This window comes from Neomonachus schauinslandi, chromosome 7, assembly GCF_002201575.2.
Source record: "Neomonachus schauinslandi chromosome 7, ASM220157v2, whole genome shotgun sequence".
In the NCBI taxonomy this organism is placed as follows: Eukaryota; Metazoa; Chordata; class Mammalia; order Carnivora; family Phocidae; genus Neomonachus; species Neomonachus schauinslandi.
Genome location: NC_058409.1, coordinates 83956268 through 83976471, shown reverse-complemented (window position 1 = coordinate 83976471; position 20204 = coordinate 83956268). Strand labels below are relative to the sequence as shown.

General features: G+C 34.1%; 1 protein-coding gene across 1 annotated transcript in view; it reads right to left on the bottom strand.

Annotated features, from left to right (window-relative positions):
- The window catches only part of WDR36 (WD repeat domain 36), a 35311-nt gene that overhangs the window by 5193 nt on the left and 9914 nt on the right, over positions 1-20204 (bottom strand). Inside the window, exons 7-19 of the mRNA XM_021695753.2 lie at positions 19550-19682; positions 19093-19268; positions 18647-18767; positions 17880-17945; positions 16395-16481; positions 14937-15082; positions 11389-11503; positions 10753-10918; positions 10413-10521; positions 8314-8393; positions 2315-2422; positions 599-696; positions 64-209 (exon numbers count right to left, since the gene is read on the bottom strand). Of these exons, the coding sequence (XP_021551428.2) occupies positions 64-209; positions 599-696; positions 2315-2422; positions 8314-8393; positions 10413-10521; positions 10753-10918; positions 11389-11503; positions 14937-15082; positions 16395-16481; positions 17880-17945; positions 18647-18767; positions 19093-19268; positions 19550-19682 (1551 nt within the window). The remainder of the gene's footprint in view (positions 1-63; positions 210-598; positions 697-2314; positions 2423-8313; positions 8394-10412; positions 10522-10752; positions 10919-11388; positions 11504-14936; positions 15083-16394; positions 16482-17879; positions 17946-18646; positions 18768-19092; positions 19269-19549; positions 19683-20204) is intronic.

The following is a 20204-nucleotide window of genomic DNA, read 5'->3' as shown; positions in this document are numbered from 1 at the left end:
TACTAAAGAAAATTCTTCTGGAATGTGTCTTTAGGGACCAATATTAAGTGACTACAGCATTACCTTAATAACATCAAGATTAAGAAGGTTTTTCCACCGTGATTCAGGGAGGAGTGAAAGAGTCACCAATTGCTCATTCAACTGTTCTGGGGAATCATACTCTATCATTTCATCACTTGGTTCTACGGTTTCTTCTGATAATTCCACATCTTAAAACAAAAAATTTTCAGGTAAAACAAATTAATGCAGAATGATATTTTTATCATATAAAAGGGAACTTACTTTATTCCAAATCCATTAGTATTTTATAACATGTCCACTGAGTATTATAAATTCTATTGACTTTATTTCCTCATCTTCTCATATTGTCTACAACTCCCATCACCAGATCCAAAACATTTCTCCACTGGTATACTATTTAATTCCTTATCAATACAATATCAATTATATTTTTGCATTAATTCATGAAGTCATTCAAAATATTTCCTATCAGTTAGAAAAATACTTTGATTGAATGCATTAAACTTTGCTTTCAGTAGTAATATCCCTCATGTTAGGTTTATGATATTACACTTCAAAACTACTATTTTATGCTTACCTTGGGTTTGACAAGTACCAGGAAGCATCACTACTGAAGGAATATAATCTGTGGGAAGTGGCCGTAGTGAAACAACTGAATACAGGGAAATATTGGACCTGAGAAGTAAACATACAAACAATATTTTAAAACTTATAAAAACAGATTTTTTTTCAGAGAAACTTCAATTACTGGTAATAATCACTACTATCTTGCACTCGGCTTCAGATTCCAGTCACTTATAAAAGTTAAAAAAAATCTCAAAGACAGTATTAATTTGAAAATGCCTTGATTCATGTCATAGGTGTCATCACAAGGAAGTTATAAAGGGAGTCTTTATTTTTAATGTAATACAAAAAAGTATTTATTTGAGAGATCAGTAGTGGATAATACTTTTATAAGATAACATAACCTCCATATATTTATATCATTTTGACAAATGGTAACCTCCATTTAGGGAAATCATAACTGAAGGGAAGATGGACTCAGAGAGTTAAGTCAGAGAGAGAATATGCTGATTAGATCCTTTGGGTTGCTGAGGTTATGGACTTTCCCTTCTCTAGAAGGGTCCTCTAAAGTAGTTATGTTTCTGCTACTTGACCCTGTACCATGGCCTTGGATGACTCATCAAGATGTAGATACCTCTCCCAAAGTGGGTTAATCAGATTCTCTTTCACATATATTATAAATCTGGAATGTAAAATAATAATTGGGAATATCTGGTTCTGAGTTATAGTAATAGTGGCATTATATAATACTCCTTCTGAGGTTCCACAGGTACTCTACTATTCTTCTCTCGTCTGGATTGTTCCAGCTTCTTAAATTCCACGAGATACTCCATTTTGCATATTAAGGTGGCCAGAGTCTATTTCTATTATATATTTAATTTGTTTTCCTATCCTAAAAATCTAATTATAAAATTTTAAAGGAATCAATTTTTTTCTCCTTAATAATAAGAGTTAAAGGAATTACACATGTGAACTCAGAAAATAGGTAAAATTTTTCTAGACCAAGATGATGGACCATTTATTTCGAACTCTTACATGTTCATCACCACCACCATTAATATCTTTACGTGGTTATGAAGAGTTATGTAACTAGAATGAATCTTAGAAAGCATTTTGCCCATACTTATAGCTTATTTTGTAGATACAGTAGGCTGAGTTGAAAAGTTGGCCAAAAGCATAAAGTGGTCCTGGAGCTGTGGCAGGAAGGCCAGGACCTAGGTGGGGACTCCTCTTCCCTAACATTTCACAATTCAGTTAACCTTTCTGCAAATAAAAGCCAAATATGATAGGGGCGCCTGGGTAGCTCAGTTGGTTAAGCGGCCAGCTTTTGATTTTGACTCAAGTCATGATCTTGGGGTTCCTGGGATTAAGCTCTGCATCCAGATCTGTGCTCATCAGGCAGTCGGCATGAGAATTCTCTCACTACTCCTCCCCCGCTTGCATTCTAAGTAAATAAATTAAAAAAAAAAGCCAAATATGATAAATAAAAATCAGTCATGTGGTTTAGAATTTCACACTTGAGCAAAGATACCTAAATTACTAAGCAGATGCTGAATCAGTCATAAACTTATGGTGAATTAACTAACTATGGGAAATTGCTATTTTATAAATTTAAAAACAAAACAAAACAAAAACAAAGCAACTAAATGGCAATGTTAGCAACTATAATTTTCTGACAATATCATCATCCTCCTCCTTACCCAGAACAGAAATGTATGCAATAACTTACCAAAGATAAATTCCAAGGTGGTCCACATGGGAAGTGGCTAGAAAGTCTCCAGTAGGGGACATAGTAACATTGAGAGGAGCAGAGTCCAACAAAAAGCTGTCTATAAGGCTATAAAATGAATTATAATGTTAAAGTATTTAAACTCGACCAAAAAAGGACATAACTCACAAAATATATTTTTGCTAAAAGAACAAGGGATGAAAGATGAAGAAAATACTCATTTTTGATTTTCACAAATCAACACAAGAAAGCCATCACTAACAAAGAGCTTTGTCAAGTAAGTTAATGTGTAAAAATAAGCTCTCTTAATGAGAAAGACCGAGAACACTAAATACTCCAATTAACTGAAGAAAGAGTTTCAACAGTAGGGAAAATACTAGAGGAAATGCTCTATTTTTCTGGAATGCCATTTTGGTAGACTGACTTGGGGACAAATTCTGAAGATGTAATACAGTTAAAATAAATTTGATTACCAGTACTCTCCTGTATTTTTGTTATTCCAGTGAAATTTTAAATAAGGCTTAGGCAACAGAAGTAATAAAATAAAATGACTGTAAATAAGAGTAAGAAAACAATGGAAAAAAATTTTGAGCACTTCTACCTATTTTTCAAGTAGGTAACCATGCTATATGTGAAACATGAAAATTCAGTCTGTAGAGCGTACCACAAAAAGCTTCTGGAAACCAGTCTCACAACTTTAAAATGCTGGAGGAGTTGAAAAGTTGGGGAGGAAGGGGGAGGGATCACACCCAGGTAGGAGACACAAAAGAGAATTCTCAGAGAACAAAGTGATTGAGATAAGCCTTACAAAAGAACAGAATCTCAGTGGATGTTGTTGGTAGAGAAAGTACTTCCTGGCTAAGGGAAATGTGGAGGGTAAAGTGAGGGGAAATGCGACTCGGTACAAGTGAGAAGTGGTTTGGTACATAAACAGGTGCTTACGCATAAGGTTGCATACAGCACCTTGAATACCAAACATTTGAGTTTGTTTTTATCTTTCAATCAGTAGAAAAGTCACTAAAGACTTCTGAGCAGATAGTAGTGTAATCTTCACTTTCATAAGGAAATCTGCCATCAGAATGTAGAATATATGTGAACAGTAGGTATAGTGAGATTATGGTAGTAGTCATCTAACCCAGCAATAAAGATCTGAACTAGAATGGTGGTGGCAGGAACTGAAACAAGGTGGATTTAAAGAGCAAAAGAAAGGTCTAACCCATTGGCATCTTGCAGAGGAGGCTTCTGACACTGGCTGAGTGAGGATACTTTGTATACTTTAAGAGAGGCATACTGGTTTTAATCACAGCAAACTAGGCATACTGGTTTTAATCACAGCAAACTAGGTTATTCGCCGAAGCCAATACATTATCCATAGGAAAGCACGGGAAAATGACTGAAGTTTAAAATCCACATTAAGGGGCACCTGGGTGGTTAAGCATCTGACTCTTGATTTGGCTCAGGTCATGATCTCAGGGTCGTGAGATGGAGTTCCGTGACAGGCTCCATGCTGATTCTCTCTCTCTCTCTCTCCCTCTCCCTCTGCCCCTCCCTCTGCTCTCCTTCTCTCAAATCTCTCTTAAAAAAAAAAAAAAAATCCACATTAAATAAATTATTTCAAGAAAATAAAATAATAGCAGTTAACACTTTTTAGTGCTCCATGCTAGGAAGTACCGAGTACTTGAGTCTACTTAATTTAATCCTCGCAACCCTCTGAGGCAGATCTGTCCTTACTACACAGATCAGAAAAATGAGGTCCAGAAGATTTAAAAACTTGCTCAAGGTAAAAAGCAACATTGTCACCCAAGCAGTCTGAACTCTTAATCACTATAATTTTAGCAAAACCACTGCTGAAACTAAAGATACAATAAACAGCTCAATAGCGTATACAGACCCAGAAGATGCCTACACTGGTGATTCATGGAATACACTCTAAGCAGCTCAAATGTAAATGAAGACTGTCCAGTGGAACATTAAGTGACTTGTTCATGATAAATCTCTTTCTCAATTTGTTCAGAGTGATTAAAAATGTAACCTTTAAATAATGAATGCAAGATAAGAAAACAAGACTAAAATTAGAAGCACTGAAGAGACACAGCAAAGTGTGCTCGGAACAGTGACTGCTGTTTAATTCTTAGTTACAGGGAAACAAAGATGAATAATAACCTGTCTGATTTCTGCTCAACTTTGGAAGCTCACAAGAATGGCTTCTCTTAGGGATCAAGGGGATTTGGGAGGAAGGGAAACACTTGCCAAACACTTATTATATACCAAAGACAGTTAAATTATGTTAATTTACTTAATCCCATCAACCCAGAGCAGAAACATTATCTCAGCGTATACAGATGAAGATTAAACCTAAACACAACAATTTTAGATTTTACCATTTCTTGTGTCTTGATCAATATTCATTAAAAGTTATGTGAGGGTTGAAACTTCCTAACACATTTAGAATCTGTTAAAAAGAGAATCTAATGCCTGAGCAAATTTTTTTTACTTGATACTACAATTATTTTGTCAAATTCATTGTGCAACTTTATTTCCACAGCTGTTGTGTGTGGGCAGATTGGCTGTCCATTATGTAAAGCATCAGAGAAAGGTGGTTTCCACATTCACACTGTATTTTACACTGCCACATCAGTTCATAAAGTGTAAGTGTACAGGCTTACTCCCAGACCTAACTACCACATAGTCTTCTGCTAATCCCACAAAATGAAAAGTCCTAGGTAAATTATATTTTTTTTGAGAGAACATTAATAAAATTCCCATTCTACGGGATCAGATTTTCAAGCACAGAGAACTGCATATACAGGTAACACTAAGTAATTCCTTTTTCTTTTTCTTTTTTTTTTTTAAAGATTTTTATTTATTTATTTGTCAGAGAAGAGAAAGCACAAAGCAGGGGTAGCAGCAGGCAGAGAGGGAGAAGCAGACTCCCCGCTGAGCAGGGAGCCCAACGCAGGACTCGATCCCAGGACACTGGGATTGTGACCTGAGCCGAAGGCAGCCGCTTAACCGACTGAGCCACCCAGGCATCCCTCTTTTTCTTTTTAAAGATTTATTTTTAGAGAGAGAAAGAGAGCGCGCACCCACGAGTACAGTGGGGGAGAGACAGAAGGTGAGAGATTCTTAAGCAGACTCTGCACTGCTCAATCTCATGACCCTGAGATTACAACCTGAGCCAAAACCAAGAGTCAGACGCTTAACTGAATGCACCACCCAGGTACCCCTTAGTAATTTCTGACTATATTCTAAACAAATGCAGTGTCTAGATGTTCAATTTCGAAAGTGATAGAATTACCTTACATAGATATCTTTAATGAATAGAACAAAAGAGATGGCTTTGCCTCAGTGAGAAAGTCCAAAACAATGTTCTATTCCAACTATTTTCATGTAATGCTCCACAGAAAGCAGGGGTCAGAGGGTGAGAAAGAACAAAACGCAAAGTTCTACTAAACTATTTACTTTTCTATTTTTCTCACCCCAAAGGGGTTTAATTTGAACTTCTAATAGATTAAAAACAACCACAAATAAGAGGTGGTAGTGGTAGGGGATGCCAGATAATTTCAGAGATAAAAATTTCAACTCTTGCTTCTCAGAGAATCCCACAAACACAAGAATATTTTCAGCACTTCAAAACACTTTACAGAAAACAGTTCAGAATCTACGCGATTTGTTTTAGATAAGTACTACAATAGATAGATACACCTGTATGTTGCCACACTCAAAGGTTTGCTCAAAGATAGTTTCACTTTTCAGACTATGTAATAAGTAAATTCACTCTAAATATTTAACATGTTATGTAAATGATGAAACTGTTTACTGAAGAAAGAACTAGTACTATCCAAAGATTGCCCCAGTAATTATGTTTTTAAAAAGAGAGGGAATCAAAAAACCCAACAGTTACCTATGGTCATATGATGAAATACTGATCCTCACGTCCTTATTATCCTCTACATCAACAAAATCAATTCATCTTTAGAACGTGACGTAACCAAGCAAAGTTGATTATTGCAACTATTGGGAAATCTGTTTCTTTCTCCTATGCTTATTACAGGAAAATTTCACTTACAAACTAAGCCACCTTGGGTAAATCGCTTCTCTCTGAGCCTCCATTTCCTCATTTGTAAAATAGGACTAGTAATAGTAGTAGTAACTACAGCTATTAGGATATGAAGGAAGATGAAAATAAAAGCATGTAAAGTGCCTAGCACTCATGGTAAATGTAAGCTTAGTTGCAATTAGGCAGCAGCAGTTGTGTGATACTGCTTCTCAAGCTTTCTCATTCGCTCTGCCTCATGGCTGAACCAAATAAGCACTTATTTTCTTTATTAAAATATATTTTGGTTCAATCAGTTGGTGCGGAAATTATTAATTTTCTTTTAACAATCCCTACGTGTCTCCCAGCATCCCTCTGTATTCACTTAATATTGTCTCAGTGCTCATCTAGAAATAAGATATTGGAGTAGAAAACCTGTCAGATTTAAATCTGTTCAACTTTTTATTGAAGTAAAAAATTTAGCAAAAAAGCTAAGGTTGAGTCAAAGACTGGTGGGCTTTGAATGCTACTTTCAGATCCTAATTCTTCCGTTCCAAAGATAAGCTTACCACTTTTAAAAAATATTTTACCAATTTAGTACTACTGAACATTAACTCCTCTCTCCTATCTAATGTGAACTGAAACTAAAAAGGTAAGTGAAAAAGGCATTATGCCAACTGTTACTTGTACAACTTCCCTACTGTAAAGAAATTCAATTATAATATTCATTTTTAGAACACAGTGAAAGTTCAAGAAGCAACAGACTACCAATATTTTCATGTAGCCTTCAAAAAAGGGTTTTTTTTTTATATTAAGGAAATACAAACTTTATGTGAACTTTTTAAAGCCAGAAGACACAGCCAACTAATTAGATTTTGTTTTACTATATTTTAAGTGAAAAAGAGATACACCTGTGGACAAAGGTCCCTAGTTATTAGCCTGGACCCATTAGACACTGTTGCTGCACATATTCCAAATCTTGCATGTATGCTGGATAGATAGCTGTGCCTCATTCCTATATGAAACTTAAAGGGAAATGAGTACATCAGGGTTTTTCCTTTCTAAAGGTCAAATTGCTTTCAGGTATGAACTTATCAATTCCTGAGAAAAGAGGAAGTACAATTGGACAGAGCTTAATTTAGGAATATTTCAGAGGCTTTAAAAAGTGCCATCTTCCTTCTCATTTTCCCCACCTTTCTTTACAGTATGTACCTGTTAAAATGGACACTTCACTGTTCCCATTACTACTTTCACACCCATCTAAGAAATTCCGTTAAGTGATATGATTTTAAACTGTGTCTATTCCTACATAATTTTTAACAACACAGCTAGCTCCCTTGCTCTCTCTCTGTAGGTCTCCACTGTTCAAATTATTTAACAGAAGTAGATAATTTTTCTAAGTGCTGTTTTTATAACAAGTTCCACTATGAAACAGATTACTGAACACTGCTGAGTTTTACCCAAATCTTAAGAAACACATTTTCATTACTTTAAGGTATCTAAAACATCTTCTTTCAAGAATTATGTTAGAGACAGAAAATACATAATATACACAAATGAAAGTTAGAGTTTTCAGCCTTTTAACTAAATTCATATGAACAACAAAAAGACACTCAACAGAAGTCTGCAGTTCTAAAGCCTGAACTCTATTTTGTAGTATCAAAAACGTCAAATGAGCTTTCTTAAAGTTTATGCAACTCACTTCTTTATCTCAATTTTGCAGGAACAGAAAACCTAAGAGAGATTGCATTTTCCTTACTACTATCTTTTATAGCACGACTCCCTGCTGTTTAAGAGATCAAAAACACTCCAAGGACAAAATATAGTAAGGTCAGAAAAATCCCCAAATACATGCATATTCACAAGGCACACAACCATTAACTAACTGTAGGTATAAGTTACAAGTAAAAACAACGACTGACAAATCTTCTGACAGAGGTTAGGGATTTAAAAATAAACTCACCACCCAGATGGAAGGTCCCAAGTTCTAACAGAACAATCCATTGAAGCAGTTATTAACCAACGACCATCAGGACTAAAAGCCTTCAAATTAAAAAGAAAAAAAAAAAAAGAATACATATATCATGTGTGTGTGCTTATTTACCTATATATGCTTGTGTCTGTATATTTAACAGCTTAAAGAATTTAAGAAATGAAAATAAGATGCAAGTTTCATGAAAAATAAGTCTGAGTAAAATTTAGACTACCTTATGTTATAAAAAAGAAGGTATCACTTCTTACATACCACTGCTTGGATATAGATAAGAATTAAGTTTTTATACGAATTATAAAAAGCTCGAAAAGTTAACAGTATCATCCAATTTTCCATAGAAAAAGATTACTCCACAATCTTCTACACTTAAGAGATAGTTAACAAACTGTTTGACCATAAAACATTTTTAGCATAAAACTGCTATTCTGAGAACATTCCATTAGAAATATTTTGTTAGTCTAATTTCATTTATAAAGTTCTGTGAAAGAAACAAGTTATGTTTCACTCAAGAGTCTATATATTAAACTGACTTTCTAAGAATCCAAAATGATGTAAAGAAGAATGTAAATTCTCTTAAAATATTAAAGTTACTAAAGAATAACTTCTACTTTTACTTGTAGCTTCAGTTAAAAAAACTTTTATAATGATGTTTTATTTCCAAAATATAACTTAAAACTACAATAATCAGAATTTCAAAATAAATTTAAATAATAAACTACTATGCCACCTTAAAGAAGCTATATTTGTTGTCTTGATACAAATAGCTCTCACTTTCCTGTAGCACGTAAGTATTAGAGGCTTAGATCAGATCATATGTGAAAGAAGACCCAAAACAAAAAAATTTTAATTTTTATTATGGTAGATTATTTAGCCAGGAGTCTAAACACTCCACAGGGATTATGACCATCCATATTAACAGATGATAATGGGATAAGTAGATTCCAATCTGTTCAATGGGTTGCAGTGATACAGGGGAAACTCAAATCTTATATAGAGTGAATTCAATTTACAGAATAGTGCACAACTTTAACAAAGGATGGGGAAAAATGACTCTGATAGGTAAAGTCATGTTATAAATGCTCTAACTTTACTAAGTAGGAGATATTCCAGACACACAAGGTCAAAGTCAGGTTTGAAAAGGAAAGAAATACAAAGAGCAAGCTCACATTGCTTTCAAGAATGCATCAAAAATTTCACCAAAACTACTCCACTCCTGCCCTCATTTCTATAGATGCTATCACAACAAATTCTGTTAATGGGTAGTTCTGTTAATCTCCTATCTGCAGAACAACACAATTTCCTGATCTTTTCCCATTTTTAAGGAAATGGGTAACCACTGCAAATTCTGATTTTTGGTATAAGAACAGATAAATAAATGTAGCTGTTGGAATTGCCAGTGAATAGCTCAGATTTTAATTTTTTCCTGTTTTCAAGTAAATCAAGGTTCTGTAATTGATGAAAAATAACAATATATACTTAATATAGTCCTCAATATACACTTTCCAAATGATCATATCCCACTATATCATATCACATATCCCATTATAATAACACAATATTGTATTACACATCATATCACATATCCCACTATAAGAACATAATAGTAAGCTAAAATACATTTTTATTGATTAAACTCATTTAGAATTAAGAAATACAAACTAAAAATAACACTAAACTAGAATAAACCAGATACCAGATATACATGCAGAAAATCAGAAATGAGTTCTCTCAGCCTAGTTTAATATTAAGTTAAAAATGATACACTTATGTTTCAATAGGTCATTCATTCTCCACAGTATACTTTAGCCTTATTTGGAGTTTAAGAGAAAAAGATGAACTCTGGGATTTATACTTTAACCTGATGGCAATAACTTCCTGAGAAATATGAAACTTCTTTAACTTCTAAATTTTCTTTAAAAATCTATTCTTTGAAAATTAGTTTCCAAATTATTTATTTTGAGTATCTCATATGATAAATTTAATGCTACTAAAAGATAACAGTTTTTTTTAACCTAAAATAGAAACAGAAATTAGTCAAGTTTTATTTACACATCAAAAGTTCGTTTTACCAGGTCATTTATTTGGCCTTGGTGTCCAGAAAACTCTCTGACAATCTTCCTAGTTTCAATGTCCAGAACACTAATGGTGAAGTCATCCAAGGCAAGTCCCAGAATGCCACTAGCAAGATAAATACACCAGTTTTAATAAACCAACAAACCTTTAACTAAAATCTGAGTCATTTTAATTTTGCTAATGATTATCAAGTATACCTGTGGGGAAATTAAGCAAATTTCTGTTCTTTTACATTAAATATCTGATTTTCTCACTTGGTAAATTATGTACTCACATTAAGACTTTTACCAAAATCATCAAGAAGAAAATCCATAATCATTAAAGGAAAAACTTTACCTGTCTCTATGTAGCAGCATCATATTTGGAGGTGAATCAAGGCTCATAGAATGGATTAAAATTTTGTTTTTAAAGTTCCAAAACTTGAGTAATCCTTCACTACCAGTTGTAATCGTCAACTGGTTTAATCCATCCACTGCAACACCTCTAACAGATCCTTTATGAGCTTTGAAGCATATGTTAAAAGAAAAAAGAAATAAGAATTGGCACTGCCTCTTTGAACGCTACACAGAGTGATTCCTTTATTTAAATATCTAAGTTCCCACTCTTTAGTTCCCCTAAAATCTTGAAATTAAGCTGGATTCCTATATTGCTCTAGTTAAAAAAACCCCATCAGGTTGATGCCACAAAGGTTAAAATTTTGTTTAATGCAAGGGGAAGAAAACAATTTTAATTTGTATAATATCTACTTTTGCCTAATCTATCAATAATTTCATTCTCTTTAAGTATTTCAACATGGTGTTTATAGTAGTTTTAACGGCAGTAACTGCCAGATAGGGTTGACAATAACCCACCTACAACCTTAGCAAAAGGCCTGGCACTCAAGAATTTAATAAATGCCAGAGACAGTTATTAGCCTTGTATCTTTCTATATTATTATTTTTTAAGTAAGAAAAAGGAAAAAAAATTCAATACCTTGATCCTCGCCAAAACTTCCTCGATGTATACCAGACTGCATGTTATATACATCTACAGTTCCTGATGAGAGACCAATTACAGCAAAGTTTCCACAAGAAGTTATATCTACTGCCTTAGAAAAAAAAAATTTAAACACAATGATACAGAAAATAACAAGACTTTTACTGTACTTTAATGGTTTCCAAATACCTTTTATCTACTAATTATCTCATTAAAAATAAGAAGCATGCTAAATGAATTGCCTCGTTAATTTTCTTAAACACAATGTAATTATACTTGGGCGTATAAGAACTATCTGCTTGATTCTATTTCCATTCTCTAAGAAGTATAAAGAAATATTATCCAAGGAAATAAAACATAACCAAAGTTAACTCAGTTGAAATGCACAAAGTTAGAAGAACTGTATCTCATCCGGCCTTCAATTTTTTAATTTATTCATAACAGTGCTGAAGTCAAAGTATTCCACTGCCTAATTTCTTTATCTTACCTTATAGAATTGCTTCTACAGCTGGTATAAAACTGAAAACATATGCATGTCCAAAGAAAAAGCCCAAAATATCTTGATTATACGTACTAGGAAGGGAATACATAAGATATTGCATAGAAAACATTTAGTCTGAAGGAGTTTCTGTAAAATAAACTCATATTTTAATATTAAAGTGTCAGTATTTTATTTTTTATTTTTTATTTATTTTTTTACTTATTTGAGAGAGAGAGAATGAGAGACAGAGAGCATGAGAGGGAGGAGGGTCAGAGGGAGAAGCAGACTCCCCGCCGAGCAGGGAGCCCGATGCGGGACTCGATCCCGGGACTCCAGAATCATGACCCGAGCCGAAGGCAGTCGCCCAACCAACTGAGCCACCCAGGTGCCCCAAGTGTCAGTATTTTATTAAGATGTCTTTTTTCCTATGTTAAAAAGATGAGACTGGCTATGTACTGGGTGATGGCCAGAGAAATCCCTGACTGCAACTGTGTGTCAATCAGATGTCATTCCCTCAAGAGATAATAGAAAAGCCAGGTGAACTTATGCCTAAAGAAACAGGTAACTTCTAACACTTGTAAGAAAATATTTAATAGAAGCTATTCAACTGTGCAAAGCAGCATACAACTGATACACCAAGTCAAGAGATATTAACATAGCATTCTCAGAAGTATGTTCCATCACATATATATTTTTCTAAGTAATTATAGCATATTCCTTAAAAAATAAAATATTTTAGGTAGGAAATTATGGACTAATCTTAAAAAGCATCTTATCTTCCTAAGTAGAACACATACACAATCTTACCTATTTTGAATAACTTATAAATATTTATGCTATGTTATGTAGCTATGCTCTCAGGAACTAATGGAGATACTTGGCTGTACCCTTCAAAAAATAAAGGCCCCAAGAATTTGCATTTATTTTAATATGATTTATTATTGTTAATAGGCCTGCTTCTGGCTCCTTTTCTAATTTACTCATTATCTATTATCAAAGATAGCTATTATAAAAAATGAATAAGCTGAGATAATTACCTTGGAGTAACAAACTGTACTTTAATGCACAGATCTCCGATAAATACTTTTGTTTATTACTTACTGGTTACTGGCTTTGTTCCTAGTAGCTTTTGTTTGCCAAACGATTCGGCACCAGTTAAGTATCACTGTATATGCATACACTAGATGTTACATGAGTGATCACTATAAGCTGTGAGTTGTGTCCTAGAATGAGTGGTCGCAGGTTCAATTCCAGCTCTTCCATTTACTAGCGTTACTGACCTTAGGCATGTTCTCATTATTACATTAAGCCTCAATTTTATTGTCTATAAAAAGAGGCTAACAGACAGTATCATAGGATTGTTGCAAGGATAATATAAAATAATACATGTTAGGCACAGAGCCTGGGAGAGAGTAAGCACACAAAATATGTTAGTTGTAATTATCATTACCACTAATATAATAGCTACTTAAAACTGTGCAGGTAAACTTAAGAAGCTTAAGATAAAATCTCTTACAGTTTTGAAAATAGTATAAATGCTTAAAACTGGATTTTTGTACTGTGGAGAATAGAGCATACATACTTACAAAAAACTGTAAAAAACAGGATCAAATGTGGAATTATACTTTTAATAATGAGTCAACAGAGGTATTCACTAAGTAAGTATTAAAACTAGTAAGTTCAGCAAAGTTACATGATACAAGATAGGTCTGCAAAAATCAATTCTATTTCAATACACTAGCAACGAACAATCCAAAACAAAATTAAGGAAAGAACTCCATTTATAATAGCATTAAAAAGAGTAAGATACCAGGAAAAACTTAACCAAAGAAGTATGAGACTTGTACACTGACAACTATAAAGTATTGCTGACAGAAATTAAAGCTCTAAATAAATGGAAAAACATCACATGTTCATTGATCAGAAGTAACATAAAGATGGTATCACTCCTCAAACCGATCTACAGAATCAACAAAACCTGTATCAAAATCCTAGCTGCTTTCATTTCAGAAATTGACAAGCAGATCCTAAAATTCTCATGGAAATGCAAGAGACCAGAATACTTAAAACAAGCTTGGAAAAAGAACAAACTTGGGAGGATTCAATCTTTGATTTCAAAATTTAATACAAAGGTACCATAGTCAAGAATCAATGAACATGTGATATTTTTCCAATTTTGCACATTGTAGTCACCTAGATTAAGGAAATGGGAGAGGGGAATTGAGAGGATGGGGTTTCTTTTTGAGGTGATAAGAATGTTTTAAAATTAGACTGATTGGATTTTAGTGTTGACTGCACAATCCTATGAATATATTAAAAATCACTGTACATTTTAAATGAGAGAATTTTATAGTATGTGAATTATATCAATAAAACTGTGTTTAAAACAGGAGGAACAATTCTGCAAGCCAATTTTGACATTGCTACTTTACATCTTAAATCTGAACCCAACAGAAGTAGACTTACATATTTACAAAAGCAAACAAAAACAAAATTTCTTAACAGAAGTAAACTTTTAAGTAAATACTGGCATTTAAAAGCTGTATTTAAGAAAGGCTTAGAATTCAATCAGAATTTCTCTATAAGGCACTTCTCAAGAGACAAACATAAGAAAAGAAATAAAGGCTTTAAGTAACTTCTAGAACATCTATAACTCATTAAAGAGTTAGCTAAATCTTATCCTGTAACAAAAGAAATCAAGAAAGAAAAAAAAAAGAAACCTTAAGATTCACATTGAGTATAGTACTGTATACTCAACATAATTAAGGTAAGAAAGTTCATTGATACATGCTGAACTCATCTTCAAAGGGTATTATTCTGAGTAATCCTATATTAATTTGAAAACTAAAATAATATATACTACATCTGATTAAGCAAGGCTTAACTTATGCCTAAATTAATTCTCTACAGTTGCAAAACTTAACACTATTAGGGAATAATTTCAAAATGTTAAGTTATTTTCTTTCAACCAATATTATCATTAATAAACCTGAGTATAACAAGATTACCATAGGACAGTTTTACAGAAGAAAATGCTCTTATCAACAAACTCAAGCTCACTTACTGTTGCAGTTATGTCATCCTTCTTCAGCTCTCTTGGCTTGAGAAAGTAAGAACCTATGGTAGATCTCTGATAGTTCCAGGTCGAACAAGATAATTTACCTTGATGGCAAGCAATGATACTATCCCAGTCACTTTCACGAGCTTCCTCTAAAATGTAATAAAAATCATGTATCAAATTATTTTTCATTCCTTCCTTCATTCATTCATTCACCTATTATTTATTAAGCATATAATATTCATGTTTTCATTAAGCACTAGAGACATGACGGTTTACAGGTAATTCTGGATAGCACTGAGCTTCCAATCTAACAAGAGATTCTAATTAGAAAAAACTAAATAAAGAATACAGTGTCTTATAAAAGCAGTCAGGAAGAGTTTACTAAGAGATTTGAGGACAGAAATAACTGGCTCCCTGAAAGAAGCAGTAAAACAAATAGCAATTAATGGGGGGAGTGGGGAACAGGGGCATAAACAGGTCCAAGAGTAACTTGAACAAAATGAAGCACAGCAAGTATTTTCCCAAGAAAGTTGGGAAGCAGGCAAGGCATCTGGGGCCATATAGCACAAAGGATCTTGAAAGCCATGTTAAGGAGAGGAGATTGCATCCTGTAAGTAATAAGGAGCCTCTGAAAGATTTTTTTTTTTTTTTAAAGATTTTATTTATTTATTTGAGAGAGAGAGTATGAGAGAGAGCAAGCACATGAGAGGGGGGAGGGTCAGAGGAAGAAGCAAGCTCGCTGCCGAGCAGGGAGCCCAATGCGGGACTCAATCCAGGGACTCCAGGATCATGACCTGAGCCGAAGGCAGTCGCTTAACCAACTGAGCCACCCAGGCGCCCCTCTGAAAGATTTTTAAGCAGGTGAGTGACACGATTCAGATGTTTTAGGAAGATCACTCAGCTCTAAGATAAAAAATAGACAGGAGGGTAGTCAAAATTAAAGTTAAAAAAAAGGGGAAAAAAACATCATCTGGTTGATATAATAACCTTGAAATGGAAATGGTGCCTTATTTCTATGATAGCTTTCACTCAACAATCCCATCACCTATCTACATTTTTCTTAAAATCACTTCTTTGAATCAAATACCACTCAAATGATGTAGCATACTAAGACCTCAGTGCATTTTGATTTTGATTAAATCCATTCTTACCCTTTTAACATTAGTGACTTTCATCATACCAGACATATACTAGAATAAGAAGGGTTACAAAATGAAATACCAAATACTGTTTATAATAGGTCTTATAAAGACCAAACCCTGAAATTAAAAGGTAACAATTTCAAATTATAAGTAACTCTTTTTTAGTCTTCAATGAGATTTGCATGCACTTGGAGTTACTTCCAAATGCTTATTAATATTTGCAAAAACATTTTTTAAAATGAAAAAAAAATTTAAAAATAGATATAGGAAAAATAAAAAACAAAGCAGAACTTCTCAAAACATGTATTAAGTTACTTACCAGCTGCAAACTTTGTGATGGGTGGAAGTCTTACTGACATGGCATTCTGAAGTCCTTTACGTTTGACTCTTTTTTTATTTATTAATCCTGGGGATGAGGGAGAGGGGAATACAGCTATGAACCTTTCTTAATAAAAAATGTACATAACAGAAAAGCTACTCCTCGTCACGTAACTATAAAGTTCAAGATAATTCCTATTTAAGTCAGGAGCCAAATAAAGATGTTATTATCACTATTATTTGATCATTTATTAAACTTAATCTATATAATTACATAAAAAAACAAATAACTGAAAAATGAAGGTAAAAATAATTTTTTACAGATGATATGATGGTCATACAGTCATTTCAATCAAGAAAAACAATCAAATCATTATTCAAATAATCATTTATTGAACCAAATACAGAAACAAAAAAAACCCGTGAGTTCCTATGATGCAGTAATATCTAATATTATAATTATTTTGTAATTACAATATATTATGTATTATTATATACTAATTATTAAATATTAAATATTGCAGAGTGGATATATAATGAACAAAGATCACATCCATAATACTAACAAAAAAATATTAGCAAATTATATTAAAATACATAAAATGCCACTGAATAATCTCAAATATGTAGGACCAACAGGAGGAAAGCTAAAAAAAACTTCACTAAGGAACATAAAACACAACTTGAATGAGGAATATAGTATCCCTAGATGTGAAGATAATCTTGAAGATACCAAATCTCTCCAATGAATTTCAAGTATCACTCTGGATGGTGATTAAAAAATGATCCAAAAAGGGGAACCTGGGTGGCTCAGTCGAAGCCTTTGGCTGGGGTCATGATCCCACAGTCCTGGGATCAAGCCCCACGTCGGGCTCCCTGCTCAGTGGGGAGCCTGCTTCTCCCTCTCCATCATGCTCTCTCTCTCTCTCTCTCTCAAATAAATAAAAATTAAAAAGATCCTAAAACTCATCTGGAAGTATATATATATACATATATATATGCATGATTAGCCAGGAGAGTAGCTAAAAAGAAGAGTAATTATAAATAAAACTGAAAAACATTTTTGCTTAATATACAAAATCTTTCAAATGCTGGAAATGCTGGGCAAGGATAGAGAATAAAGCAAGCCCTTTTTCCAAAAAGATGGGACACTGCTAACTTCGATGCTTTCTCTAAGGTCCCTTCCATGTTTAAAATCCTGCACTCTATACATGGCTCAAGTGAAATCATCAGTGTCTCCTGGGTGACAGCAGTATGTTTTTACCACCCAAGATATCTAATTCTTTTCAATAACCTTATAGCAACACCTTATTCACTTCCATAGCAACACTGATCTTAAGAATCTTACTACACTCTACCATACAAGGGTTTTTTAATTTCATCCAAGAGGAAATTTATCAACAAAACTTCCTCTGGTTGTCTCACACTATCTTGAAATGTTTCTTTTGTGACCAGCAGCTTTATTTTCACCTTGCAAGTGACCTACCATGTCCCAAACTCTTGTTAAATTTTTCATGTATTGTGGAAAATGATTGAAGAGTTCCATCTTGACCTGTTGATATAGATAGAAAATACTCAAACTTCATCACAACAGTGGAACATATGAATGACAGATCTTACAAAATTAAATTCTTAAAACCTGAAGTTGCAATTTGGGACACTTTCAAAGGAGAGCTGAGGGGCACCTGGGTGGCGCAGTCGGTTAAGCAGCTGCCTTCGGTTCTGGTCATGATTGAGCCCCACATCGGGCTCCTTGCTCAGCAGGGAGCCTGCTTCTCCCTCTGCCTGCCGCTCCCCCTGCTTGTGCTGGCTCTCTCCCCCCACCCTCTATGTCAAATAAATAAATAAAATCTTTTAAAAAAAATATAAAAAATAAAAAATAAAAGGAGAGCTGGATTGCAACTACTTCATTACCATATTCACCTGCGCAAAGATTGTCATTTAGTAAGAGCAAAGGATAAAATGAGGTACTAATAATCTTCAGCAGATTATTAGACTAGCCAAGGGCCACAATTTCAGAATCTGACCATCTGTCTGAGAATTAGTAAATAAAATAACACTCTAAATGAAAATAATATCATCTACAATGCTTCCTAAAGTATTCAAAATGAATCCCCTCATTTCCCCAGATTTCCAAATCACTCTAAGGGGTATCTGAATTCGAAAATTCATAAATACCAAACCTAATAAATATTAAACACCCTGCTCTCAATACTTGCTTGAATAAACAAAAAGTACAAAGCAGAAACTCACTTGCACTAATAATTTGCTGTCCATTTTGTCCATAATATCTGATTTTGGTAAGAGGAGCGCTATGTCCCATTCTGAATCTCAAAAGCCGACCTTCACCTGTTGGACCATCAAATATCCATATCTGCCAAGAAATAAAAAGATAAGGTTCTTTTGCAATGTGTTAAGTGATCTGCAAGCAGTCAGACCATCTTCTACATATATCAGGTGGCACCAGGTCGTGCTTGCCAGGCTGCGGACCCTAGAGAGGGGGCCGGGGGAGAGATAAACTGTAACTTTCTCACTTCGCTGCAATCATGTAACTTGCTGTGTTCTTTGCTTCATCTATACGTTTACCTTATCCCATTTTTCCTTTCATCTTCTAGGTTCCAGGCTCATACATTAAAACAGGCTTGTAATAAACCCAAAGACAGAAGCCAGGAAAATGGTAACAACAATAATCATAATACCCTCAGAGCATTGTCAGCACCATTTGTGACAAGAAGTGGCTCTCTATGGAGAAACGTCAGCCCGGCAATTGCTGTAGAATGTGCATTTCTCATTTGATTGATTAATTTTTTGTCTTCTAGATCCCAGAGTCCAATATGGCCACATGGGCTTCCAGCTGCCATTATTGGATGACCATCTGTTATCAAAAATAAAATACATTTAAGAAAAACATGCACCATAAAACAACCAAACTTAATAATTCTTCTCTCTACCCTTTTAACCCATAAACATAAAGGTAGAAAAGACTATCCACCAATAATCTATTCATAATCCTTTGGCTATCTGCAATGCAGTATTTCACTCATTTTATTAACTATATTAAATTTTATGAAAATATCCATTTGGAAAATTTCTGAGCTTCAAAGTAATGCATTTTAAATGTTCTTAACACTTTTCAGTAAGTAAGTTAAAAGTTACCTGTGCGAAATGAAATCGAAGTAATAGGTCCCCAGTCTTGATGAAATTTCATTAATGTTTCATCAAATTTAATGTTGTGAATGATAACCTGACCTGACATAAGACCAACAGCAACAACATCCACAGCTGGTGCCTGAAAATTAAATTATTCAGCTTCTTATTTTCTTAATCAAAATAGCTTTAATAATCCTGATGTTATGCATCATTAGTTATGTGTTATCAAAAAAATGGACTATCTTCCTGAGGATGGAAAAAAAACAGTAAGTATTTCCATTCTAGCATACTTTAATTGCTATTTCACGTGTAAGTATTTAGGAATGATGTTTTCAAGTTACTTCCCAGCTTCAAACGTGGTAGCCACCATCAACCTCCTCACCCCTAAAACATAGCTGACACGGTAAGAAAACAGCCATAAAAGGAAAGGAATCTGATATGTGAAGTCACTACAGATCACTGACTGGAAGGAAACAGAAAAGAGAGACAACTCTCAGAAAACATAACATATGGGGGTGCCTGGGTGGCTCAGTCGTTAAGCGTCTGGCTTCCGCTCAGGTCATGATCCCAGGGTCCTGGGATCGAGCCCCGCATCGGGCTCCCTGCTCCGCGGGAAGCCTGCTTTTCCCTCTCCCACTCCCCCTGCTTGTGCTCCCTCTCT